Source organism: Trichoderma atroviride, chromosome 5, assembly GCF_020647795.1.
Source record: "Trichoderma atroviride chromosome 5, complete sequence".
In the NCBI taxonomy this organism is placed as follows: domain Eukaryota; kingdom Fungi; phylum Ascomycota; class Sordariomycetes; order Hypocreales; family Hypocreaceae; genus Trichoderma; species Trichoderma atroviride.
Window position 1 is genome coordinate 3,922,593 of NC_089404.1, and position 26,354 is coordinate 3,948,946.

General features: G+C 47.3%; 12 protein-coding genes across 12 annotated transcripts; 5 read left to right on the plus strand and 7 right to left on the minus strand.

Moving 5' to 3' along the window:
• Positions 1–58: 58 nt before the first annotated feature.
• Positions 59–1,193, minus strand: TrAtP1_010539 (uncharacterized protein; the record flags this gene model as incomplete). The annotated part of the gene is made up of 2 exons (XM_014089648.2): positions 59–991; positions 1,050–1,193. 2 exons carry the CDS (start codon positions 1,191–1,193, stop codon positions 59–61), a joined length of 1,077 nt encoding a protein of 358 aa, XP_013945123.2.
• A 1,016-nt stretch (positions 1,194–2,209) lies between these two features.
• On the minus strand, positions 2,210–2,539 carry TrAtP1_010540 (uncharacterized protein; the record flags this gene model as incomplete). The annotated part of the gene is made up of 1 exon (XM_014089529.2): positions 2,210–2,539. One exon carries the CDS (start codon positions 2,537–2,539, stop codon positions 2,210–2,212), a length of 330 nt encoding a protein of 109 aa, XP_013945004.2.
• Positions 2,540–3,162: 623 nt separating this feature from the next.
• TrAtP1_010541 (uncharacterized protein) lies at positions 3,163–3,981 on the minus strand (the record flags this gene model as incomplete). Its single annotated transcript, XM_066114750.1, has 1 exon — positions 3,163–3,981. The coding sequence occupies one exon, from the start codon at positions 3,979–3,981 to the stop codon at positions 3,163–3,165; it is 819 nt and encodes a 272-aa protein (XP_065970847.1).
• A 1,241-nt stretch (positions 3,982–5,222) lies between these two features.
• On the minus strand, positions 5,223–7,742 carry TrAtP1_010542 (uncharacterized protein). Its single transcript, XM_014089647.2, has 3 exons — positions 7,629–7,742; positions 5,683–7,560; positions 5,223–5,632 (listed from the first exon to the last, which is right to left on the minus strand). The coding sequence occupies exons 2-3, from the start codon at positions 7,526–7,528 to the stop codon at positions 5,553–5,555; spliced, it is 1,926 nt and encodes a 641-aa protein (XP_013945122.2). The 5' UTR covers positions 7,529–7,560; positions 7,629–7,742; the 3' UTR covers positions 5,223–5,552.
• Positions 7,743–8,642: 900 nt separating this feature from the next.
• On the plus strand, positions 8,643–9,278 carry TrAtP1_010543 (uncharacterized protein; the record flags this gene model as incomplete). Its single annotated transcript, XM_066114751.1, has 2 exons — positions 8,643–8,738; positions 8,811–9,278. The coding sequence occupies 2 exons, from the start codon at positions 8,643–8,645 to the stop codon at positions 9,276–9,278; spliced, it is 564 nt and encodes a 187-aa protein (XP_065970848.1).
• A 120-nt stretch (positions 9,279–9,398) lies between these two features.
• TrAtP1_010544 (uncharacterized protein) lies at positions 9,399–9,814 on the plus strand (the record flags this gene model as incomplete). Its single annotated transcript, XM_066114752.1, has 1 exon — positions 9,399–9,814. One exon carries the CDS (start codon positions 9,399–9,401, stop codon positions 9,672–9,674), a length of 276 nt encoding a protein of 91 aa, XP_065970849.1. The 3' UTR covers positions 9,675–9,814.
• A 238-nt stretch (positions 9,815–10,052) lies between these two features.
• Positions 10,053–11,936, minus strand: TrAtP1_010545 (uncharacterized protein; the record flags this gene model as incomplete). The annotated part of the gene is made up of 1 exon (XM_066114753.1): positions 10,053–11,936. The coding sequence occupies one exon, from the start codon at positions 11,934–11,936 to the stop codon at positions 10,053–10,055; it is 1,884 nt and encodes a 627-aa protein (XP_065970850.1).
• Positions 11,937–12,909: 973 nt separating this feature from the next.
• On the plus strand, positions 12,910–14,831 carry TrAtP1_010546 (uncharacterized protein; the record flags this gene model as incomplete). The annotated part of the gene is made up of 2 exons (XM_066114754.1): positions 12,910–13,107; positions 13,161–14,831. The coding sequence occupies 2 exons, from the start codon at positions 12,910–12,912 to the stop codon at positions 14,829–14,831; spliced, it is 1,869 nt and encodes a 622-aa protein (XP_065970851.1).
• A 411-nt stretch (positions 14,832–15,242) lies between these two features.
• On the minus strand, positions 15,243–16,296 carry TrAtP1_010547 (uncharacterized protein; the record flags this gene model as incomplete). The annotated part of the gene is made up of 1 exon (XM_014089584.2): positions 15,243–16,296. Exon 1 carries the CDS (start codon positions 16,155–16,157, stop codon positions 15,243–15,245), a length of 915 nt encoding a protein of 304 aa, XP_013945059.2. The 5' UTR covers positions 16,158–16,296.
• A 3,511-nt stretch (positions 16,297–19,807) lies between these two features.
• On the plus strand, positions 19,808–21,559 carry TrAtP1_010548 (uncharacterized protein; the record flags this gene model as incomplete). The annotated part of the gene is made up of 1 exon (XM_014089576.2): positions 19,808–21,559. One exon carries the CDS (start codon positions 19,808–19,810, stop codon positions 21,557–21,559), a length of 1,752 nt encoding a protein of 583 aa, XP_013945051.2.
• A 337-nt stretch (positions 21,560–21,896) lies between these two features.
• TrAtP1_010549 (uncharacterized protein) lies at positions 21,897–23,748 on the minus strand (the record flags this gene model as incomplete). Its single annotated transcript, XM_066114755.1, has 6 exons — positions 21,897–22,082; positions 22,144–22,605; positions 22,669–23,150; positions 23,216–23,410; positions 23,490–23,676; positions 23,734–23,748. The coding sequence occupies 6 exons, from the start codon at positions 23,746–23,748 to the stop codon at positions 21,897–21,899; spliced, it is 1,527 nt and encodes a 508-aa protein (XP_065970852.1).
• A 516-nt stretch (positions 23,749–24,264) lies between these two features.
• On the plus strand, positions 24,265–25,789 carry TrAtP1_010550 (uncharacterized protein; the record flags this gene model as incomplete). The annotated part of the gene is made up of 3 exons (XM_066114756.1): positions 24,265–24,446; positions 24,508–25,298; positions 25,368–25,789. The coding sequence occupies 3 exons, from the start codon at positions 24,265–24,267 to the stop codon at positions 25,787–25,789; spliced, it is 1,395 nt and encodes a 464-aa protein (XP_065970853.1).
• Between the last annotated feature and the right edge of the window lie 565 nt (positions 25,790–26,354).

Consider the following 26,354-nt stretch of genomic DNA (forward strand, 5'->3'; position numbering starts at 1 on the left):
AACTCTCTTCTCGACCATCTAGATACTAAGAACCCAATGGCTCATAACGGCAAATATCCTACCAAGAAAACTTTTCCTTGACCAGATCTTCCGACAGCGCCCAGAGTTTCTCGGCCTCACTGCTCGAAACGGAAAGGGGAGTCGCAGAATCACTGATCTGACAATCCACCAAGAACGATCCATAGTTCTCCCTCCCATTGACGGTCTCACCAGGTTTCAGTTTCGGGTCCAGTGCGGCCACCAAGGAGGTTGAAGCTCCTGCGCCGAGGGTTTGATGGATAAAAATGCCTTTGGTCCGCATACCTGCCAAGGCTGCCAGTTGTTCCTCATTAAAGTTCCTGTCGAGTTCTGTTTCTATAATGCCTGGATGCACGGCCAAAGAGTAAATTCCGTATTTCTCGTACAGTCTCTTGGTTGCTCCGATGCCAAAGAGCACATTGGCTACTTTGCTGCGGTTGTAGCCGTCTAAGGGGATGTATGCTCGGTCTCGACAGTCTGCAAAGCCCCATGCCTCTAGCATCGCATAGGGCGGCTGCTCTGCTTCTGGTAGCTCTTTGTTTGGCTTGTCAAAATTGATGTCACTCCAACGCATAGTTGCAATGGTAGGCGATAGGGAAGAGACGTTGACAATTCGCGTAGTTCCCTTGGGTTTGCCCTCGGCAGACTTGATCAGCTTTGGCATAATCAAGCATGTCAACAGCCAATGTCCAATGTGATTCGTCGCAAAGTGCATCTCCAATCCGTCGACGGTAAGTGTTCGTTCTGGAACAGACATGACGCCGGCGTTATTCACCACGATATCAATGGCGGGCACGTCAGACCAAGCCAAAACCTCTGCAGCTGCGGCACGAACAGAATTCTGGCTGGAAAGATCAATCTTTAGAGCACGGTAACCGACATTGGGAAAATCCTTCTTCAAGGCATCGATGCACTTCTGGATCTTATTCAGGTTGCGCCCGGCAAGGATCAGGCAGGCTGGGGACTGAGAGGCCTATGACTTGTCGATCAGTAAATGCAGTCCACGAACTGACAGTGATATAATCACTTACAAAAGCCTGCGATGTAGAGAACCCAACTCCACCAAGGTTGACTCCAGTAACCAAGATGGTTCTATTATGAATTCCATCCGGGAAAGCCTTGGCAACGTCAAGGCCCTCAGTGTCCCTGTTGAACTCTGGGTGCGATGTAGTCATTGTGAAAAGAGGTTGGTAAACTCGAGAGACTAAGAGACGAGGGTAACGAAGCAAAGTTAGCAACTATACAGATTGTGTAGCTTGAATGAAGAATGAAAATTGCTAAGCAAAGGCCGAGTATTTATATTCTGTTGAGCCAGATAGGCACATACTAATTACATCGTTGACTCTCGGCTTCGGTGTTAACAGCAAACGGTAGACCTGAGGCCTATTCGAGAAGAATAAGGTGACAAACACAAACTCCGCCAGGTAATCCAGTATTCGTTGTATATTGAAGCCATCCTCATCTCCGCCGTGAAGGCTTTAAGCTCCTAGCCAATCAGAGACTTGGTGCCTAATACGGTATAGTTGGATCAACGGAGCTATTGCGCAGCCAATAAGAGATTGAATTCCTAATTCGGCGTCTGCGCTGCGAGGGTGGAGTTAGAACGCGAGATGCATAATACGCCATTTATGGGCGTATTCTAGACAGTGGCAAGTAGAGACCTACCTATTCACTTCAGACTTGGTACCGTACATCAAGGCACAGTAGTAGGCATATACCCATATATGGCAGGTAGTGTTGTGGCTACTACTGATTGCGTTACAAGTTTTAAGGCCAGCATAAAAAAGTTATTAAGAAAGTTATCTCCGCATAGCATTCAGCGCGATCAAAAATGTCCGCCGACAGGTATATGACAGCCAAGAAACAAATTTCTAAACGCCGCATGCCCTCAATAATTTTGGTAAACTAGTCGAGATTTTTCAGTTAATTCTAGTAAAAAGAAAAGAGAAGATTTATCTTATATTATTTCTAAAGCAAACGCGATACCAAACTAACGGCATCCCTTTTAGCTATTCTCACCCCATTTCTCCATTCCGCCTATGTTCAACAACAGAGGCCTTTTCATCTCTCAAACCACCTCTTTTCCATATTTCTGCAAAAAATATCTCTTAATTGAGAAAACAATAGAAGCACAACAAGCTGAATGCGTTCGTATAGGTATCATGGTGTCATAATCGCTTGAACCCGCAGCTTATGCACCGACAGCAATGATCTCTCCAAAGAGCTTCTCCATCTTCATGAATGGAACAGAAACCAAAAGTACAGCGCCTGAAACAATAACTAGAATGAATGGCGCTTGCATGGCCTTTGTAATCTCCGAAATGACGTGTGCCTTTGTGTCATCACTTAGCTGTTCAAATAACGCACTCTGAGCTCCAGCAACGGCCGCCTGAATCTGTTCTTTCGAGAAACCTTGGCCAGACAAAACTGAGCTCACATTACGTACTGCAGCAGTCTCAAAGACGAGAACAGAGATGATAAGGGCAATGGTTGTACCGCCCATCTGGCTCACATTCTGCATAGTGAGCGAATTGGGGACATCATCTGGTCTGACCTTTAATGTAGCTACCGCGTACCCAATTTGCATTGTCAAGCCGACACCCACCGCAAGTACAACATCAAGACCGTAAATCGTGGCTGTCGAGGTTTCAGGCTTCAAATATACGTACAGACACGATCCGCCTATCGTGATAAGTATACCCGATATCAGATAGATGGGCATATAATATTTGACTTTGGAGAGCAAATAGCCGCTGCCAAGGTTGAAAGCCACCGCCACGAGAAGATAAGGAAGAAGGCGCACTGCTGCTTTTAAAGCGGTATCGTTTTGGACAAACTGAAAATAGATGGGGATGAAATAAACGGGGATATAAAGCGCTGAATACGACGCTGCTGAGCAAACGGCAGTTAGAACCTGTGTTCGGGACTTGAGAAGGTGAATCGGGAATGAGCGTGTCTCGGGAGTTGTGAAGATGCAATAGTACTGCTGTATTGCATATGCAACTGTGAGCACTCCAAAAACTACAATGGTAGCAATGGTACGGCCGTCATTCCAGTTCCAGGCGCCGCCGGCAAATACAAAGGCGAGCGAGAACGAAACCCATATTCCAGCGCTAAGCACATCTCCCACATAATCGATAGCCTTTATTCGATCCCATACTGAAACTCCGCGAACGGGGCGTACGTTGGGGAGGTTAAAGATAAGACGGGGCCAGTGATTGCTCCAATGACGAGGTTGATATAGAAACCCCATCGCCATGTGGCCTTTGAATCGGAAAAGGCGCCACCAACGACGGGCCCCAAACAGGCGCCGATGCCCCATACGAATCCAACGCCGTTTATGTAAGCTCCTCTTTCTTCGCGGGTGGTAAATGCGGTGAGGTTGTTCAAAACGCCGAGATACAATCCTGTGCCGCCCATTCCAGCAATGACACGTCCGACAATAAGAGCGCCCATCGAAGGTGCAGCGCCACAGAGCGTGGATCCAACCTCGAAAAGGATTATACCTCCGATGTATAAGTATTTTAAAGAAAACTTGCTATAAAGCGCGCCGTAGGGCAATATGACAGCCACAGAGCCCAGGGTAAATCCGGCACCAAGCCACGCCAGCTGTGAGATGTTGTCGAATGATTCAATAACAGCGCTTTGAACATCAGCCGCGATGGTGGTATCGAGCCCATACAAGAGAGCTGTGGCATAAATGGCTGAGCACAAAAGCACCCATCTGAAGCCAGTGATCTTTCGCACATTGTCGCGGGTAGATGTCATGTCTTTAGGATCAATGGGCTCTGATGCCTCTTGGCGTTCAGTAGAAGAAAACTGCGGACCTTGGCCCTTTTCGACTGGTGCATGGCTTAATTGGTGATGAAGTTTTGCCTCAGGCAAGCCTAGGTCAGGCGTTGCGCCTACTGTCTGTTTTTCCATACTTGGATCAGAGTATGAGTCGGAGTCTGAAGGCGCCATCACGCTATGTAGTTGAACTCGCACACCGCGGCGAGAAAGTTGCGAATCAAGGAACAAAGGAATCGTAAATGGAGAAAGAGTTCAACTGTGCTTTTTAATTCCACATACACACAAAGGTGTATGATTCCAAAGTAAGACCTGAGTTGCTGAATGGACAAACGCTTCTATTATTTGAGCATCGAGCTCTGTTAAAGCTGTTCTTAGCTGAAGCTGAGTGCGAGTATCAATGCAAGTAGCCAGCATATTTAACCCAGCTCTGATTCTTCCCTTGCGACTCTAATTTCACGTGCATCTCGGCTATAACGCCGCTCGAACCGCAGGTATAAGAGGCAATAACGGCATTCATTCCCTAATTCACCCAAAAGGGACACCTTAGTCAGGCCGGGGGGGGCGATTTTACCTTTGTAGTGAATACTGAGCCCGCAGATTGCCATATAGGGACATTGACTAAGCATGCGTTTCTGTATCAGTCACATTGCCTCTTGTTCATGGTATGGACATGTCTCTTGAGGAGTAGGGCGGAATAATTTGCCTGTAATGGTTACGGCAATGTTATCGTAAGCCTTGTTCTAAAGTAGTCAATAGGCCCGCATCTACTCTGTAGAATGAAAGACAGATATTCTGGGCAGCAAGGGGCATTAAATAAAGTCCCAAACACACAAAGTATTCCGTAGATACAGTTTCGGTTCATGCCGCGCACATACATTATCCCCTATCACTAAAAGTAAAACTTTTAGAGCTGTACTGGAGACAATTGCCTGTAGAGGATGGCAGATTTCTACACTGAATACACGATGTGTTAATGGTATTTTTATAACAATAGAGCAGACAGTGAATCAGTATAAGGAATAACAATTAATTGGCGCGGTCACATACATGATACACTGTAGGGAATCTATATCCAAAGAGCACCTCACGCGGGGTCTACGGAGCATGCACCAATACTTGGGACCCATTGAAGACACAGCTGCTAAAGACAGAATTAAGATCAATGGCTATTGGTTGACTTTTGTATGATGCCTCTAGTTGTTCTGATCATACGCATATAGGAAATCATTACCACAAAATTACGTGTATGTGGCTATTTAGAGGAATTTGTTCCGTATGCCTGCCGATTGAACGCGCTATTAGACAACAGTTTCGGCCATGGAACTAATGTTTCGCTTGAGTTTATACGCCGCTGGATCAATTGTGAAATATATGCAAAATTACAAAGACCTCAAATACATTCTCGCTTATATCGCCAAACATCTTGTTAGAGACCAATCAAGCCCGTAGAAACACCATCTAAATATAGACTCTTGGTATTTACATTCTCAACACGGGCGCCTACCTGCATCTTGTATATTCGCACAATGGTTCCACGTTCAGAGACATGATAAAGTCACTGAAGGCTATTGAAGTATGATTACGATGATTTAAAGATAGTTACCGTGTTCCCAGGGCTAAGGCTTGAAGCACCTGCAGAAATCGCAGCCATGTCCTGTGAAGCTTGAGAGGCAAGAACACTTATATTCCCATCTACGCCAAGCGCATCTTTATTAATATCCGGATTATCCATTCTCCCCTCCTCATTTTATAAAAATATCGACCCAGGACGCTGACTCAACAGGATAGTGCTCTAGAATCTCTCCCGTCATATGGTTTTGAACTTCTCATTGCGTTAGTACACGGTAGACATGAAAGGTATACATATCTTACTAAAAGCCTCTCCGACCAAATTGAAGTCGCTGCCTATAGCGCGGAGAACCATTGGGAAGTTGCACCCAGCGATAATGGAGATGACATCTCCAACCTGCACTCTGGACGGCCCAATGGCAAGATGACCGCCATTCGTGATGAAAAACCGCCTTAGTTTCATGACATTCTCGATTACCATATCCTCGGTTCGCAAACTTCTGTTGTGAATAAAGGACCCTGCAGTAAGAACTTCCGTCAACTCTCCGTCACTAATTGCACTTTTTGATGATAAAGCGCCGCTAGTATGTGAGTTGCATATAAGAGTTTGTGCGTGCTCAATAATATTGGCAGCACTCAAGTCACTATCAAAGTCCGTCGAAACCTCAGCTATAGTGTCAAACACTACGGCACGGACTTGTAAAACGGTGAGGTTCTCATGGAAGATCACTTGTGGTTCCATCGCTCCTGATGCAGAATATCCGTGGCCATGAAAATAGACGGCCTCTGCCGAGCCGGAGTGGTAGCATTGTATCCGCATTAACGAGGCATTGATGAAAAGGGCCGGCCGATATTCGTTGGCCCTTCGTCTCCAGTCTGGAACCCAAGATGGCAGTTTCTCTCCACTGGCCAAGCCAGATGCGGCAAGCAGAATGTCCAGAGAGTTTTCCTTTGTGATAATGAGAGAGGCGACTTCTCGGTATACTTCCTCGGTGGACTTGGAATAGTCAATGTTGGGCAGAGTAGCATTATAGCTCTCTCCAACCAGTCCTAAAATCGCAAATACTTTATCTCTTGGGTCTGTGACATCCCTGTCCCATGTATTCCATAGAATATCAGAGAGCCTGCTACCCAACAGCCTCTTCTGCGAAATATGTATCGCCAGCCCATATCGGCTCTTTAGCATGGACCATATTTCCCACCTCTTGGTATCTCGGACCATACAGCCCATGTCGTCCCATCCCTCCTGGTACTCCATGGCCTTTTTGAACGTTTTCCATTTGAGGGAAGAGTCACCGCATAGGAGTATAGCGTCTTTTGCCAGCCAAATCTCCTGCACGACCCAGGTGCGCGACCACCACAGTCTTGCGAGTAGGCTGTCAACAGCTTCCCAGTCCTCTTGTAGAGAGTCTTTGAAGAACGGGAAGTATGCGCAGTCGTATAGTACTGGACACCCTGTCAGAATGTGCCCTTGCTGGTTTTCCCTGTGCAGAATCTTCTCCCGGACGTCACTCCGGCTCATGTCTTTCATTTCATTTTCGTCAAAGGCGGGAGCTCTAGGCTGTGTGACGTCGTCTGCGAAACCACTTGAGCTCACATCGTCTGCTTCCATTGTATAATCAGCCCGTGTTCCTTCACCACACTCGGAACTCGTATCGCTGCCTGATCTGGCACCGTCTCCCCACCAATTCCGCATAGTATATTCAGCCATGTCTTTCAAAAATGACAAGGCACGATCGCTGTCATCTGACCTTTCTCCAATCCATGCTATTACTCTCACAGCACCACGATATATGTCGGGCATGATGGTCACTTGTGTATTGCGCTCATTAATGTTGTCTTGGTTAATGCAGACTCTATCGATCCACATGACCCGTTCCGTATCCAGTCGCCGCAATCTGCGCAGCGCTTGTTCCAGTGTAGATGAGATAATAAACTCCTGTTTGTTCAAAGACATGGTAGGACGATGTTCATCTGGTGCTCCAGAGGCGCCCCATGCATACGAAAGCGCTTCGTATGATGTCGAGTCTTGCAATTGACATTCGAAAATGGTGCATTGTAAGGGTTCATTGTAAATACCAGGCAGGATTGTCAGGAGACGAAAGTTTTTGGGCGCTTTGAGGTCCGAAAATATATATGGTTGAGGCATTTTGTGCAAGGCTGCAGTATGGCTAATGAGAGCTTTACAAGTGAGAGGGGTCGATCAAGTAAGAAATATTGATAAAGTAGGTACTTTGGGCCTTGCTTACCAAATAGAGACTGCTATTTGAGCAGTTGTGGTGAATTTTATCGGCACTTTGTTCGTTTCCAATTACTTTATGCACACTGGTTTTATAGATCCAATTCTGTTGTTATTATTATCTCTTCGCCTACTATACGTTGTACGTCTAAATAAGTGTTAGAAGCCATTTTATTAGCGACATATAGATTATAAGTGTCCGTATAAACACACGGAGCTGACGAACCGAAGAGAGTACTATAGCTCAATTATTCGCTGTACTCTATAACGCATCCATGCTCTCTTGTCAGTGTAATATTGATTCATAATATTCAACGAACCAATAATGATATTATCAATAGCACCATATAATGTAATATGAAATTTTAAATGCAATATAATACAACTTTTCCGTTGTCAGCGGATTTCAGGGTAAGTTTAACATCAGTGCTAAACGAGACTTTAGGTATAGTGCTGTACAGTATACATGTCGACCCTAAATTAGGTCCGCCCGTGCTTCGAATGATCTATTCTAGTCAATCAGGCCTCTAGTAGGACGTATACACAAAACACAGTCAATCTGGAAACCGACTACGAAAACAACTGCAACCCCAATGATCTAAACCCTGATACAGCTTAATAAGTCGTCGTCAGCCGTCCTTGACATGATCAGGTGCCGGATGGAAGACGATAACACGCCGGGGAGATCGAAACAGGCAATCGACTACGACACCAATATTTCGCTAGTGTGTTTCCCAGCCAGATTCATTCTCAAAAGGGCTGTCCTCAACCAATATTGATGTTCCACAAACACTAGCCAGCCACTTCATTTCCCTTTCTGTATGAGTGCATTGTCGAAAACAAGGTTCTTACGCCATCTGAATAATCATATTCTTGCGCACCCGTAAATTTACAAATAAGACCGCGGTCCTAGTCACGACCAAGCCGTAAAGCTTATTATTCCAGGGGATCTCTAAACAAACCCCCAAGCACACAGCCCAGCCAGTTCTCTCCAGCCATTTGACTACGCCACTGTCAAGGAACAATGGAGACCATCTTCCTTGTGCCACGGGGCATGTTGGTTTTCGAGTCCTTGTACTCGCGCTCCAAGCTGGATACTCGGTGTGTGCCGCAGTGCGAAGTCTGACAAAGTCTGAAGCCATTCTGGCCTCGCAACCAATTAAAGCCTTGAATCCTGGGTCACTTTGTTGAGATTCCGGATCTGGCAGCAGAGGGAGCCTTTGACGAGATCCTCGAGGGAGTCACCTTTGTCGTCCATGTAGCCGCCCCTATCACGTCAACGGTCGGCATCGGGGACGATCTGGAGGCCCACTTCATCGAGCCTTCGGTGCAGGGAACTCTCAACTTGCTGAGGTCGGCCAGAAAACACGCCAGCATTCGACGCGTGGTGATTACGTCGTCCCTCGCCGCCATAGTAGACACCACCAACCCAGAGGAAGCCTCGCGTACCGTGCTCAACGAGCAATCTCGCACATTCCGGATCCCGCGGTCGCCATACAGCTCCTCCGTGCAAGCTTACCGTGCCGCCAAGGCGTTGGCTTTGAACGCGGCGGAAGAATGGATGAAGGAGCAGCAACCTAGCTTTGGAGTCACGCATATTCTGCCAGGAGATATTTACGGGCCCAACGAGCTAGTCACCAACCCTGGTGACATGCTATAGATGGGCACGAATCGAATCCTCCTGCCACCCGTCGTGGGTGGGCATTACGATCCATCAGCGTCGACGACGATACACTTGGATGACGTTGCCAATGCGCACATTGCCGCCTTGAGGCCAGAGATGCCGACGAACCGCCTGTACTTGTTGCATAGTGGAGGTGTGAGCGGCAACCAGGTCGAGGACTTGTTCAAAATTGTTCGGAGGAACTTTCCAGACAATGTTGGGAAGGCGTTGGCGAACAATGGCACAGTATCAACCTTCAGGCTACCAGTTGATGCATCTGAATCAGAGCGGACGCTAGGATTTCAATATCTGGGTTATGAGAAGCAAGTAACGGACGTGGTCGCATACTACCCCCATCATCTCAAGAGGCGGGGAGCGCCAGCAGCGGCCTAGGAACAACAAAATAAATTCAAGGAGCCTTGTACACTAGCGATGAGTTTGAGGGTCTTGAGGAGACATCTGTTCATCTTTAGTGTGGTTGGGCTGGGTTGGGCAGTTAAAGATTATACTGCACAGAGCGATTGCAATGTTTAGGCCGGACATTCTGGTCTTGTTGCTGCCAAGTTGCTGCTTCGCTCCATGTTGCGGACTACTCTTTGGAGGTCTACGGTTTGGCTCTCGTGAGTTTTGTCTCGTTCCGAAGTTGGCATTATGTTACTTGGCCACTAGCGATTAGAACACGCCACAAGAAAGAAACGCTCTTCTATTCACACTGTTGAAGCAGCCCAGTGTGTAATACAGCGACTATCGAAACCTCCATTCTCCATCGATTTACAAAAACAGGATATCCAGGCCCATCTGAGCCATGATTTCTCGCCAGTCGATCCAGATATCGCCTGGGCCGCAGTTGGATTCTTGGGCCAGGTCTATACGCATGGCCCATACCTTGTGCACTAGACGCTTTACGTCGCAGCGGTTTTTGACACCGCTAGTCTTCTCAAAAAGGTCGAGAATACGCTCTGCTATATCCTGCGCCTCGGGCAAGTAAGCATCGACGGCAGCCACGAACAGCGGCCACAGCGAAAGAGAGCAGTATGCGGTGCCGTGGGGGGACATGTCCGCGAACAGCCACGCGTCCGAGAGCACGTCCATTACACAGCCAGCAACGGCAGACGGCGGGAACCGTAGCACAGTCCTGAGCAGGTAGATGCTAACAGCATTTCGGAATAGGTTGATGTGGAGGCTGGCCAGTGTGCGTGCGCGAGCCAGGGGCATCCGAATACTGCCCGCTGAGTCGAGATATGCGTCGAGCCCCTCGTCGGGGGGCTTTTGAAGGTCATTTAGTATGCTGATTGCCTCTTCGAACAGTGAAAGATTCATGGCGTTGGTATTAGTGGCACTGGTGGTAGAATCGGCAGCCTCCACGGCCATCTGAGCCTCGAGCCTGCGGACGTGGCACAGTGCCTTGATGAGGCGTCTCGTGCTACCGATGGTGTAGCCGAAGCTCGAGTTGGTGGCGGTATCACAGAGAACGTCGTACACGTCCTCGGAGTTGTCGTCCTCGTCGTGGCCATGAGGAGCTGTGAGGGCATAGGGCTTGTGGGCCGTGTGGGCGATGACGTGCGACAACACGAAGCTCTGCGTAACAGCCCACGCCTCATGCGAGAGTTTCCAGGGCCTCCTAGCTAGGTGGCGCATTACGAACCTCGTGGCCGCTCGAAAGTGCTCTCGCCAGCCCTGGGAGCTACTGCGGAAGATGTGTTCGGTGCTCATGACGGCAAGAATGGCAGCCAGCACGCTGCTGTAGTCTTGTGTCGGCTCCTCCAGGGCCTGTTGCAGCTCGCGAAGCGCCATGCCGAAGCAGTGCATGGCTTTGACCTTGTCCCGCTGCCCATTTTCATCGCCTCTCAACTTTCCTAAATGATGTGCGGACTGTGCTAGCATGGCATGATAAAGAGACCGGCCTGATGGTGTATCTCGGGCTGCCATCAATGGATACACAGACCGCCATGGGTTAGTCGAGTCCTTTACGTCAACCGGCAGCATGGCGGTGGAAATAAGGAGGTAATGATGGAAGAGATAGGTTTCATAGTTCGTCGCTCTTGGTATGGGAGGCTGATACGGCGGGAGCCGAATGTACTCAGTCGCAAACTTGTGGCCTAGTAGAATCTCGAGCTCGGCTATGTGCAGCATTTGTTTATCTGCGGGTTCCAGTGGTTTGACATTCGACGCGGGATATGTCAGCTGCAGCATCGCTCCACCATGATCGTTGTCGCTCGGATTGCTGTCGACAACATCACCTTCGGACTCGTTGAAATGCTCAGAGCTCAAGTCTCCCGCCTCTGAGTTTGGCTTTGCCTGCAAACACACTTGGAAAGGACTTGCAACCGTGAGGCGATGTACTCTGCACCGACACGATTCAGGCCTCTGGTCACATGTCTCGATGAGATGTCCAACCTCCTTGAGCGTCCAAGCTGGATAGCCTTTCCAAGTACGTTCGCAGGCGTACGCTCGCCTCTGCATAGGCTCGTAGGACCCGGTATCCTTATCAACCCAAACAAGCCGGATGTGATAGCCTTCGCAGATGAGTCCCCTCTGTTTGCACTGCTCACAGTGCGGCACTGCCCGGTCGCAGCGGACACTGCGGGCTCGGCAAGTCCAGCAGGCAGTGAATGTTTTATTGAAGTTTGACTTGGACGATTTGATCTTGGGCATTTTGGCTTGCTGTTGTGGAAAGTACTTGACAGAGAAGGAAACTCACTACGGTATTTGAATCGTGGAGATGAGGCTTAGATATTTGAGAGATTGACCAGTACTTAGTAGTAGGTTTGAACTTGGTGTTAGGCATGAACGAATAAGCTCAACTGAGACAACTGGTTAACCTCCTTAGAGACCCTGAAGCACTGCGTAATTCACATCCTAGTCCCGGTAGTTCATGAAGCGGGGCCAGAGGCGTATCCCGCCCCAGTCTTCCAAGTTAGACTTCATTCTTGGCGCCCGTCAGCCAATGAAAGGTCGGCTCGTGGTAAACTTCCTCTTCGAGCTTTGCTGCAATAACCGAATGCTCACTTGTCTTAGGGAGCTAGTTCCTGGTTTTATATTGGCCCTTGCTCAACACTACTTCCACCTTTCGTGTATAGGCTTCCCATCATTTTTATTAGGCTCTTTAAAGTAATAGTTATTATATATATACGACACGCTATACCTGTTTGTGCTGTAAGTTGTGAGGATATTGTTTAATAGCTGGATAAATATATATATATTCCTGGGTATAAAATCGTACTCCACACTTGTCAGTCTATTAAATCTTCCAGAAATATATTCAAATATCTAGTTTCAAATTCCCGGGGATAATCAAGTGCATAGCCTCAGCTTTAAAGGGGTTCAATCGAGGCTTTGCTAGTCGATTACCCATAAACAAATAATAGGTATACAAGACTTTGTCAACTAGAAACAATTTGTATAAATAAGACTGGTTTTCTTCTTTCTTTCCTGTCTTCTTCTCTACACATACCTACAACTTTGAGAAACACTACTCGGTCTTTTCAACTTCTATCCTACTTCCTGAATGGTTATCATGTACTTAGGTACGCCCTTCTGTCTCAGCGCCTTGCTGATAGCTGGAAATGGTGTAACTGGACATCATATCACGCCAAGCCGACGCTACTGTGATGGAACAGGCGTTACAATGGCAGACTGGAAAGCACTCAATGCTACTGTGGGCGGGAGACTACACACCGCCAAACCATTGGCTGAACCATGCTATTCCACGTACCAAGACTCCTCTGGAGAGTTTGCAGTTGATGACAAGGCAGCTTGTTCTACCACCGAAGCAAACTATTTGAACTCGTCTTTTCATGCAAACCAGCTTGGTGGCTATCTAAACGTGTGTATTGTGCTACCTGGCTGTCACTTATTATCGCTAGCTAACAAACATAGACAAACTGGGCAACGTGCCAAGCCACCGGTCACGGGTGCGGTCTGAACTTTAGCGATCCTATGCAGTCTGTCTCGTCTTCATCTATCTGTTTTCAGGGCAGCGTCTCCGACCACTATATCAATGTGAGCGACGTGTCTCATGTTCAAGCTGGTCTTTTATTTGCCAGGAAGCATCATGTGCCCCTGATTGTCAAGAACACAGGCCATGATTACAAGGGGCGTAGCTCGGGGCCTGGTACGCTTGCGTTGTGGACACACAACGTCCAGCCAGAGATCAAGCTCTCTGCCAATTTCACACCCGCTGGTTGTCACGTTGGTGCAGGCAAGGCCGTAACCTACGGAGCGGGCCAGCAATGGGGAGGATTGTATAAATTTGCCGAAGCAAACGACATCTTTCTTGTCGGTGGTTCAGATCTCACAGTCGGCGCCGCAGGTGGATGGATTCTGGGCGGAGGACATGGCTTCCTCTCGCCAAAGTTTGGCCTAGGTGTTGACAACACTCTTGAGATGAAGGTTGTGCTGCCAAATGGCACGTACGTAACCGCCAGCCGATGCCATAACCAGGATCTTTTCTTTGCTCTCAGAGGAGGCGGCGGAAGCACCTTTGGTGTGGTATGGGAGGTCACCAGCAGAGCTTGGGATACACGCGAGGTTCAGGTAGCTATATCCTTTCCCACTGCCCCTCACTCACATGGCTTCGGCCTGCTTTCCGATGGCATCATGTATAGCAGCGGGCTAACGAGAGTGAAACGGCAGGTCGTAAACGTCCTCTTTTCTGCAGCAAGTATCAGCGCATACAACGCCTTCTTCGACCTTGCCACACAAAATGCCAACAAATGGGCCTCTGAAGGCTGGGGCGGAAGCATCTATGGCGGCGGCGGCGGCCGCACCGTCATAGGATTCCAGGTGTACAACATGGCACTATCTCTGGACGATGCCAAAGCTTCTATGCAGTTGCTTTTCGACTTTGTCGCATCTTCAAACAACAGCGCTCAGGTGATAGAGGCCGACATTACTACGTTCCCTACCATCTGGCAGGCATATCAAGCAAAACTCGTCCCGATTCTGGAGAACGCGGGTATCGGCGCCGCCCTTGCGAGCAGATTGATTCCCAGTGATCTGCTCGCCGAATCAGCAGGGCAAAAGGCCGTCGCTGCTGCCATTGCGCAAATGTCGAATGACTTGACGTTCCCGACCAGTGCCTCGCAGACAGATCCGCTGAGCGTAAACTATACGGCACCGATACAGATTCTCATGACAGCTCCGTATGGATACAAGCCCGTGTCGCCGGGAGAAAGCTTCGCAGATAGCTCAGTCACCCCTGCCTGGAGAAAGTCTACTTGGCATGTTATTATGATTCAAGCCTTTGCATCGCAGGCTGACAAGGCGACAATTTCAACGGCTTTTTCGGCCGTCCATGCCGCTGGTGACAAACTACGTGCCCTAGCACCGAATAGCGGAGCATACCAAAATGAAGCCGATGTCTTTGAGACAGACCCAGTTGGAGCTTATTGGGGCAAAGAGAACTACAACAAACTCAAGGCGATTAAACACGCGATTGATCCTGATAATATCCTGACTTGTTGGGACTGTATTGGGTCAGTTCGTACGGATAACAGATACCAATGTTATCCAGATGTTGCCGGGCCATCCAACAGGAATTCTGCTTAGCTGATTACATGTTGGACATTTAGTTATCAACTTCTACCTGATCGATTGCTAGTACATTTTTAATATATATAGATTGTATGACCACATACACAACTAAAAAATGTGCTCAAGTTCTTTAATTACTATAATTATATTTCCAAATGGTTGAGTATTCTTTTGGTGCTGCAGATGACATGAGATACTCAAAGATTAGAGGCCAGACGACGTTCATAGCTAGCGCTGCATATCCCAACTTTCCATTCTCCTGAGGCTGTTTAGAACGGAGCTTGGCACAGCATTTGGCAATTATGTCAGCGGTATTTTCCCTGCATGGGTAAACTAGGCAAACATCCTCTATAAATTTAATGAAACTATGTTATATCCATCCGAAACGGCACAAGCTTGACGGAGGGAGGCATATCGCGATTATAGCTACTTAAAAATGTCGAGATTCTGCCTGATCATTGACGAAATAGGTGTGGCTGGCCTACCAAGAATCGTTTGAACTGAATCCGTATATCTATCGTAACGCCCTGCTTCTACGAGTTTGACCATGGTAGAAATGTGATTTTGTACATGCGCAGGCCATCCAATTTTAGACGCTTGCTCGCTCCATACTTCGAAAGGTGTTGGTTCGTACTGCACAGGGATCCCAATGGCAGATGCATATTCCTTGGCCAGCTCAAACATATCGACCGAGTTTGGCCCAGTCAATTCCACGGTCTTGCCGACATAATCTTGAGCGTGTAAAAGAATTTGAACCGCACACTCAGCCACGTCTCGAGTAGCGACTGGGGAAACGCGTCCCTTCCCAAAAGGTAGTCGAATTTTGCCTGACTGCTTGATCCCTCTGGCTGGCATTTGCAAGAAAAGCGAGTTTTCTTGGAATGCCGTTGGCCGAAGATGAGTTACTGGCACGCCAGACCAGTTAAGTGCCTGTTCACTCAGCCATTGTAGCTTGTGCTGGGGCGAATCTGTTGTATGCGTCAAATCCATCTCGGCCACTGTCATCTGAGACATGTTGACAATGATTTCAATGCCTAGCGTGGCCCTTGCAGCTGCTGCCATTACCATCGTCGCCTCGAGGTATTCTGCAGAGACAGAAAGACAGAAAAAGATCTTTTGGCACCCCTGGAGAATAGGGAGGACTTGTTCTGTTTTTAGGAGATCTGCCACGACAACTTCTGCTCCCAGAGAGCGTAATCGGTCCGCTCTCTCGTCATCTTGGCGTACGAGTGCGCGGACCGGTAAATTGGCTTTTCGTAGCAGTTCAACCACACGTCCTCCGACTCCACCAACTCTTCCAGCCGCCCCTGTGACTAAAATTGGAGCATCGGAACTTGACATTGTAAAGTTTCCTTCGCCTAAGCTTGACCGTATCGTAGAGAAATTCTGCTAAATGCAACAGAAAATAATCAGGATGGAGACTTTGGCGGGCAGGTCTCGGGAAGACGTAGGTACTTATATATGTTTTTCAGAGACAGACTTGGACACCCGGATCATCTATTCATAATGCCTGGGCTCGTTTTCTCACTTGGCCATTCAGCGACAATTTGTCATCTTTACACTATTACATAAGATTATGGCATATTAAACGTATTCTCTTCGACCTATCATGATTTTTACCGCTCATGAGCTTTTGGCAGTAACGGTATTACTGGTGGCTATGATGTGGTGCCTCGGTAGCAACAGTAGTGATTTACAATTAGTCAACATTTGTGATCAGTAAACACAGATTTCTTGTTTACTCATCTCCCCTCTCCCGAAGATTATCTTGCACAGTAAACACTCCTTGTTAATGCGATGCTCGTGTAAAGTCTTTCCGAGGATCGAGACATGACGCAGCATAAAACAAAGTGTTTTACCCAATGTCCTTATCCGTCGTTTGTGGCAACATTGGCCATATTATCTAGCCGCTGCAGTCCGTTGAAACAAAAATACTTCGATCGCTTAGTTACGCCACTAGTGGAAAGAGCAAAAGAAAATAGATCACGTAAAAAAACATGCAACGTGGACAATCATAGAACTGCTTCAAAAGCTAGAGTCGAGAAACCATAAATTCTTTAGATTCTGCTGAAAGAAATTCGTAGTTGCTACGGATTCTAAGACTTCGTGTCACTTTAGGCTGGCGCAAGACCCCATTCCCTATGTAGTGAGCCTAAGACAAAATTGCAATTCGCAAAGTATTGGATATTGGATGCCAAGTGATTGAACTACTTCTTCTAGATTGAATAGAGAAGAGCCTTCTATAAAATATACTCGCTCAGCTCCTTCTTATTAAGGTCTCAAGTAAAGAAAATTGCCTTGTTTTCTAAGGTTTAGATTGATGCACTAAGACTTTCTTCGTTCATTGAGAAAGGAGCAATCGCAATATCCGGACCAACCGGCTCCTACCGTTCTGTTCCTAGCTGCAGCTCTATGCAAATAATTAACTCCATGGACGTTGATAATAAAACACTCAACCAACAATGATGATCACCGCATGCACTGTGAGACCACTCGTGATACCTGACATTGCAATCATTCCTTTTCGTTGAAATCTCTCATCGCCTCTGTAGCGACACCATCGTCACGAAGAACTTTCCACCCTAAAAGTGCCAATCCTTTGGCACAGTGCATTGCTACATCAAATGCTTCCGGCGAGGCAGCTTCTTCTGTAAACGGCTCTTGATGCACCGTCGCGCCGTCTCGCACCGCAATGCTGAAGCTGCCATGGAAGCTGGTAACTGATATGACACGTTGCCCATGTCTGTCGAAGCTGTGAAGGGCTTATCACTCCGAGAGATAAACTTGGTGCCCATTGCTGCCATGGCATTTACAAACTCATGACTGAGGGTGTCGTTGATTCGGAGGTCTTTATATGCCATCAGTCGATGTATGTGGAGGCAGCGTTAGCTTGAACTGGGGATCTCATAATATACCACGGTATTGATGCTCTTGTGTGTTTTCTTATTCAGTCTGCGTAACCTTGCAGCCAGTGGCTGTAGCAGCCGCCTCGAAGCAGTTTCTCACTCGCTGCACGAGCGCCTTTGTCTGTGCCAAGTTGGGGTTTGAATCCCGAATACCATTCTTGACTTGGCAGGAATTATGCTGACTGCTATTCCACCGCCCTCCATAATGGCGTTGATATGCTCGTTTGGACGAATATGCTGCCGCAGCATCGAGGCGGCAGCATTGAGACACTTGTATAAGTGGCTACCGCCGTGTCTAGAGCATTCAAGCCATTCCATGGCGCTGCACCGGCCTGAGCAAGTGTCCATTGAAATCGACCTGCAGTCTTACATTAGCGATTAACTGGGAACCCGCGTTTCCCATGACACCCTGCGGCAAAGAACGACTCGCAAGTGGGTGAAGCATCAGGGTGGCCGCGATATCATCCGCAGAGGCCCCAGCTTGAAGCGGCTCAATCTTGCCGCCAAGTGCTTCTTCAGCTGGTGTACCTAGAATGCGTACGCGGCCTTCGACAGATGAGCCTTTGAGTGCTCTAGCCAGGCCAATAAATGCCGCAACGGACGAAGCAGCAATGAAGTTGTGGAGGCATGCATGGCCAATGTCTGGCAGCGCATCGTACTCTGCACAATAGACGACCAAACGGCCCCCTGATCCAAATTCGGCCTCGAACGAAGTGGCTAGGCCATATGTATGACACTTTACAGTGTAGCACTCTTTGATAAATAATTTAGTAATAGAATCGTACGCGATATTCTCCTCGGAATCGAGTTCTGGATTTTTGTGTATGGCTTAGTTTCCACAAATCGGAAGAATAGCGCCGATAGTTGTTGACATGAGGTCAACTGGGAGCAAGGCCTCAGAGCACCTATACCATACTGCAGCCATACTGACGGATACTATGATTTTACGTTGTTGGTTCTAATTCTGACACAGTTATTTAGGATGCTGTAGAAACACTTTCCAACACTTGTGATGCCTTGAAAATAGTGAGTTTGCAAACTATCTTGCTACTCCTTAACAGATTCTTCTCTTCGCCCGTAGAAGTACACACCATCGAACACAATAGTGGACAAAATGGACATCCCTAATTATAAGTAGACCCCGCACGGCCAACGGCATAGCATATAGAGAGAGTTGGCTCACTTCAATGTTATCCGAAGTTGCCAGCATAGTCTAGGCCTTGATAATTGGGAGAAGCAACTTTTCTCGAGATACTTTCCGTAGTCAGATTTGTAATCTAAAACTAACAACTATCTGTAAAACATTAGTCAATCCTTCCCAAAATGGATTATACAGTATTTCATTGAGAGGCCGCAGTTCACTCAGAGGGCGCTGTTCGTTTGGAGGGCGCAGTTTGTAATTAGAAGAATGCCGTCAAAGCTTAAATTCTTGCGCCATCAGGAATGACTTGAGAGCGCCGTTGGAAACGGTTTCGCATCTCTCTTCTTCTCTATTGTAAATTTTTTTGGATTGTTTGAGGGTACAATAGCCGCTACATAAAGTCAGTGTATGAAACTGATTTGAGCGAGCACTATGGTGCAACAAGAAACATCATAGACTTTGTATTTTTCGAGAACAGCGATATTAAAGGGACACTATATTAGTTTTCTGGAAGATAGACCATCTAGTCCCAATATTTGACCAGGTAGCATACCTTTCCTTGAGGTTCAAAGTCCATCAAGAGGCATGACGAAGGGTCTTTTCTAAATCAAGGGTTGTACGCAGAAAACGGACTCCGTTGTGGTAAGTTGTCAATCAACTACTGATAGTAGCGCTTCAAGTTTAGTAATTAAATAATACGTTTTGGGAAGAGTGTTTTGTTAATCAGTCTCAATATAGAAAACTATATTATTTCAGTTTTAACTAATAGCGAAGGACACACGATTGTACGCTTAGTGCTATATGTTGTCCATCTCTCTGTCCCTTGTCTGCTTGATCTGGGTCTTGTTACCTCCCTCCACACCGCAATTATATCGCTACATATCTACAGCATTCGACAACGATTTCCTTGGTTCACACATTTACAAATATTCAGAGAACCGAGAATGGCAAATCCAACCGAAAGTACAGAAATTGACAACACCGCGAACGTATCAAACTCGCCACTAGCAGTGCCAAATCATCACACAACGGACCAAACAGTACAACAAACTGCTACTCCGGATCTCGAAACCGAAGAGAGCGAGCTCAAATATCCTATTTCTGCTTTGCGAGAAAATGTCGAAAACAGTGGCAGGGCCAGCGAAGCACAGAAACGAGAAATCCAAGGTACTAGAGGGCTTCTGGTTTGCACTTCGCTATATATCAGCGCCTTGGTCTTTGGACTTGATACTACTATTGCTGCCGATGTCCAGAGTTTTATCATTGAGGCTTTCGGCCATGTTGACCAGCTAGCTTGGATCGGTGCCGGGTTTTCTCTAGGCTCTGCTGCAAGTGTTTTGCCTGTTGGCATAGCCTTTACAAAGTTCAACATGAAATGGGCCTATATCATTTCATTTGGACTTTTTGAACTGGGCTCTGCACTATGTGGTGCTGCTCCTAATATAAGCACCATCATTATCGGAAGAGTTATTGCTGGCTCTGGAGGTGCCGGCTTATTTGTCGGTTGCTTAAACTACTTCAGTGCATTAACTGCTCCCTCAGAACGCGCCTTTTACATCTCCATTATAGGATTCTGCTGGGGAACAGGCGCAATTTTAGGGCCCGTTGTCGGCGGCGCCTTTGCTATTTCATCCGCTTCCTGGCGGTGGGCCTTTTATATCAATCTTCTTATTGCTGCAGTCACAGCTCCTCTTTACTTGACCTTTTTGCCATCTTTGCATTTAGCAAAAGATCAAAGTCTTTCAAAAAGAGTCGCCAACCTAGACTTTCTGGGATTCATGTTAAATGCAGCCATGTGGGCAACATTTGCAATAGCTGCAACTACAGCAGGTATTCAATGGCCCTGGCCTAGTGCGCAGGTCATAGCTATATGGGCCGCATTCGGTGTATTACTTATTGGATACATTCTTCAGCAGTGGTTCTGCATCTGCACAACAGCTCAGGACCGCAGTTTTCCTGTTCATTTACTGGCATCACGCACCCAATTATCTCTTTGCATTGCCATGGCCGCAAATGCAGCAGCAGCATTCTGCATGATTTATTTTATTCCGATTTATTTTCAATTTGTCCATGGGGATAAAGCTCTTATGGCTGCTGTACGACTTTTGCCCTATATAGCAGTTAATGTCTGTACAAATCTTGCAACAGGTCGCTTCCTACCACGAATTCAGTACTACATGCCGGTGTATCTGATAAGTGGATTGTTCACTGTTATTGGTAGCACCTCATTCATGGTATATCTTAGACCATCAACCCAGCAAGGGGTTATATATGGTCTTATGATTATCCTTGGCGTTGGTACAGGCATGACATTTTCTCTCGGGTTTTCTATAGCCAGTATCATGGCTGGCCCTTCAGATGTTGGACGGGCGATTAGCTTACAGAACGTCTGCCGCCTGGGAGGCTCAACTATCACACTAGTAATAGCGGGTCAAATCTTCCAGAGCTGCGCTATGGCTAATCTCGAAAAAGTGTTGGCAGGGGAAGGATTTGTCGCTGATGAGATTCGGGGGGCTGTTGCAGGCGCTCAAAGCACCTTGTTCTCCGAGCTCCACGGAGTCTTGAAAGCAGAAGCAACAAATGCTATCACGGACGCTATACAGCGCACTTTTGTTCTCGCCGTTGTTGGTGGAGGTGTGCTTGTTTTAGCTGCAATTAGCATGAGGATCGAGAAGCTGTTCTCTGCAAAAACATGATGATAATTGATAGTCGGGTGCTAGCTGAAACGGTGGTAGTCATTTCTGCTCTATACGACAGTAGCGGTCCGGATGCCAAATTTTGACGCACTGGGACTTTGCAAATATTCTAGATAGTTTGTCTGTGTAGCTTAGAGGAATTGATAATTATCATCTAACAATGAAAAACAATTAATACGGTATTTCAATTTCCCTTACAAACAACTAAAGCACAACATCATACTGAAACACTGCACTGCCCCTTATGCAGTCACTATTTACCTCATCTCTCACTAGTTGTCAGCGACCTACAGCGATAGTTTCAAACCTAACCCTCAGAGCAACCGACTTACAGCACTCACTGTTCACTCTCTCCTTTTATTTCAGCCTCCAGATTCACTTCTTCCTGCTTTACATCTACCATTTCCAATTTGTCTCCATGAGCCTCCTCCCCAGCTTCGACGGCATCGACCTCGCCAAATATTGCATCCATGCGCTCCAGAGATACTCCTTTAGTTTCCGGGAGAATAAATATCACACTTAGCTGTACGTATAGGTAAGTCACGACAAGTTTTAAAGAAGGGGACGTTATCCTGTTTGCATACCAGACAAAGAGCGTTAAGTCCTAGTAAGAGCCAGTAACTTCTCCCGCCAACTTCCTCATTAAACTTGGGCCATGGCTGGGTAATTGCCAGGAGACATGCGGTCTGTCCAAGCAGAGATATTCCAAAAGCTTTGTCTCGAACTTCTTGTGGAAAGATTTCCGACGCGATAGCAGGGGCGATTGGACCATTTGACCAACAGTATGTCATGCCAACAATGAAGAGACATACAACCTCCATGACTGCCGCCGGCTTGTTGTCGTTATGGGGGAATGCTGTTGTGAGGCTAGACATGATGAGTAACGCCAGGACCTGGATTGAGAATCCCGCAATTAAAAGTGCTTTCCTACCGAATCGGTCTACGGTTACGGTGTTAATAAGCACGATGAAGAGTTGCAAAACTGCCTGAATGCCGTTGATGGCCAACGCCTGGTGGCCTTTGTCCCAGCCCAGCGATTTATAAATCTGTTGACTTGGTAAGCATGACCTCCAAGTTTACTCGGTGTTTGGACTGGATTGCGAACATACTATGGCGGCATACATGGTCAACGCGGCAATACCTCCGGCTTGCTGAAGAGCGGTAGCGTAGAAACCGTATAGGAGGCGTTTTCTTAGGGCTGCTGAGGTGAAGATTCGGATATAGCCAGACTTGAAGCGTTGGCGATAGAGGTATGATGCCATGAGCTCGTGGTACTCCTCCTGCACATGAGGAGAGTCTGGAGCCCCCATGCGAAGTTTGCATAAAATGTTCATCACACGATCCGTGTCTTCCGGATGCTTTTCAAGTACCCATCGCGGCGATTCAGGGTACCAGAAGGATATGAAGATGAAAGAGAGACCAATTGGAATTTGGATCAAGTTTGAAACACGCCAGGCAACGTTGAATGGATGGTCGTGGAAGGACATGCCGTAGCCTGCCCAAAACGCGACTAGGGTTCCTAGTTGGTAGCCAAATTGCGTAACTGTGCCGACAAAACTTCCCCTCAGCGCTTTGGGGGAGCACTCGGCGACTGGAGTTTCAATAAGCTTCTGGAATCGTACAGTACATTGATGGCAGTTGGCGATAGGGTCTTACCGTAGAGACTCGTTGCTATGTAAACGCACCCAAAGCCAAGGCCGCTTAATAGTCGGCCGAGGATGAGAACTCCAAACGTATTCGGTACTGATTGTACTACGACACCAACAATCATGATGACAATTGAAATACGGAGCGCCCATAGACGTCCTAAGAAGCCTGCGAGAGTACCTCCAAGGAAGAGTTGCGCAACGCCTGGCCGGAGAGAGTTTAGTAGCCTATTCAATCGCCTCAATCTGATTGACAAAAAGATTCTAGTAGTAAGAGAACGCACCGGTGGCTGCCCACGGAATGGAAGCAATGATACCAGAGCGATTGGCATCAACGCTATAGTACTCGATGAACTGGCTATCTGCGAGAATAACAGTCATGATACCTGCGTCGTATCCATTGAAACATGTCGACAGTACCATGCCATAAAGCAGGAGTGCCGCATAGCGGTCGCCTGGCGGAAGGAATGTCTAGAAAAAGATATTAACACGTAAATCACATTTATCGTTTACACTGACAATACTGACCGTCAAGAAGCCCATTGTTTATTCCAGAGCATTGGGTTCTTTTGTGTATGTTGTTGATGAACACAAGTGTTCGGTGGAGCTTTACTGATATGATATACGAATGCCCCCAAAGAAACACAACACAATTCTCTAGACGTCTAGCAGAGGTGGATTTACATCTTTAGTATTATCCTTGGCAATACCCCAGCTTAGACTAAGCTCTCCACCATTGCTTGATTCGTATCGCGCGGGGAACAGTCCGGGGTGCTCTCCGATCTCCACATGTCCACATTTCTGGCAGGTGAACTCCGGCCATATGCAGAGACGCTCCCGGTGGGATACGGAAAGGCAATGATTGGTCAAGGTGCACACCCAAGGCGGCTCTAAGCATCGGGTAGACTGAGATATACATTTTGCCCTTCTCAAAACCGCCTCTTGCGTATATAATACGGATGTTATCCAAACACTAGAGTGTCGATGTATTGCAACGGGAACAGAAAGACTCTCAAGTTTTCATCTTCAGCATCTCATTGAAGGTTAATTTCTGCCGCCATGGTTTCAATTCTATGGCTTGCCTTGAACCTGATATCTGCCAACGCTTCGCCAGTATTGGAGCAGCGAGCAGATAATACAGCGATTGTGAACCTTGCAGCGTCCCGCGGACCTTCGAAACATGCTGCGTCTGGATTCATCTATGGTATTCCAGATAATAGCGGGCAAATACCATCCCATTTGTTAGCTAGCTCCTTCCTTGCATTTCACCCCGTATTTGTGACTAACAATTGTGAACGCCAGCTGGACTGACCTTGATATACGAGGTTGCCGCACTGGGGGGGCTCAACTTGGCGCTCCCAACCGTGGCTGGACATGGGGACTAGGGGAATACCGCGGGCGATTTCAGTCTTCGCTCTCCAACTATCACGCCTGTCGTAAGTATAATGCCGAAGTAAGCTGGCTGGCACATGATATCTGGGGAACAGACAATACCAATGCCAGCAGTGTTTGGCCTGGTGACAACGGCAAATGGGATGACTACGACAATTTTGTCCGCCAACTCTTGAATGATCTCTATACGAACAATGCCCTTAATGGCACGAATTACGAGATATGGAATGAGCCTGACATTAGTATATTTTGGAAGGGCAAAGGGGGCATGCAGCAATGGATTGACCTCTACGTCCGGACTCATAAGCTCATTCGTTCAGATTCAAGGTTCAACAACATGAACATTGTTGGTCCTAGTCTGGCCTATCGCCCACAAGCGACGAATGTGTGGTGGACAGAATGGTTGCGCCAAGTGGCTGGCAATAACACGATTCCCGACCAGTATACGTATCATCTGGAAGGGAGTGAGACCGATACCACCAATGATCCGAGTTTCACAAATGCCAGTCTCTCAGCACTTCTTAAGACATATAATGCCCCACAGAGACAGGTAAATGTCAACGAGTACGCTCAATACAAAGAGATGGTTCCCGGATCATATATTTGGTGGATCGCCGGACTGGAGCGCTTCGATTTCATCGGTTTGCTAGGCAACTGGCAAGGCGGAACAGTTTTGCATGATCTTTTTGCTAATCTCATCAGTAAGGCCCCCTTTAGATCAAAATGAGTTTCTGTATGAAAACAAATAATTTGCTGAAGAGAACCTACAGCGAAGAAAGCCGATCCGATGAACTACGCAGCTACAGACTATGCACCAGCACCAGGCTACTGGGTCTACCGGTATTACGCCACTAACATGACTGGCAACCGAGCCACCATCCAGAGATCCGGTGACACGCATCTAGATGTATATGCCACCATTGGACAGGATCGCGTGCGACTCATCGTTGGCACAAAGCTCCAGAGCGGAACGTGGTATGTCACTCTTAATGGGTTGACATCTGTAGGAAAACCATCATCTGGATCTCTATCCATCAGTACATGGGAATTTGATGGAAGCAACCCGCTTTCAGTTCAGGCGGCGCCTGTCTTTCGGAATACGGTCGCACACTCATATAGCGCTGGGTCTCTAACTTTTCCCATATATCAAACTGACACCATTGCGGGCTGGGCATTTGAGTTTGATGTTTGATCTACCATTCAATAGTATATTGAAGTTTATGAAAAAAAGTTATGTAGTGCTATAAATATTACGTTTGCCCTCATATGTCAGTGAAATTTGCTGTTTCGTATATGGATACAAGTATCTTATCACTTCGTGTCCTTGCCGTTAGCGGGAAAGATGTATCAAGTACCATTACATAAATCGCAACGGTTGTTCTATTAATTCACGCAGTTGCAGATACTTCAAAATTTGCTGATCCATTTTGAATACCTACCTAATATCTATACTTGCCAACCTTGGAGTATATGGCGTAGCATTGTCTCTGGAAAGACAGAGTGGACACAGTCGAACCACTGTAACAGTGGGCTATATCCAGTGTAAGTTAGTGCTGGAAACGTTTGTTTATGGCATGGCTTTACTCAATTCAGGCACAAATCTTAACGCCATATAGCCTGGAGGCAATAGCGCTCGCTATGGCATCAGATGTCCCCACGATCCACCGGAGCTACCGCACGGAGCATCAGCATTCCCCAGAATAAGCAGGGGTCCACCGGAATCTTAAACGGCATATGCTTAGACCTGCCATGGTCAA

What these genes read in the sequence shown, in the direction of transcription:
- TrAtP1_010542 (XM_014089647.2), bottom strand. Translation starts at nt 7,528, where the DNA reads ATGCCTCAACCATATATATTTTCGGACCTCAAAGCGCCCAAAAACTTT. An exon ending in TTTGGTCGGAGAGGCTTTTA is followed by an intron (nt 5,633 to 5,682) that starts GTAAGATATGTA and finishes CGCAATGAGAAG; the next exon opens with TTCAAAACCATATGACGGGA.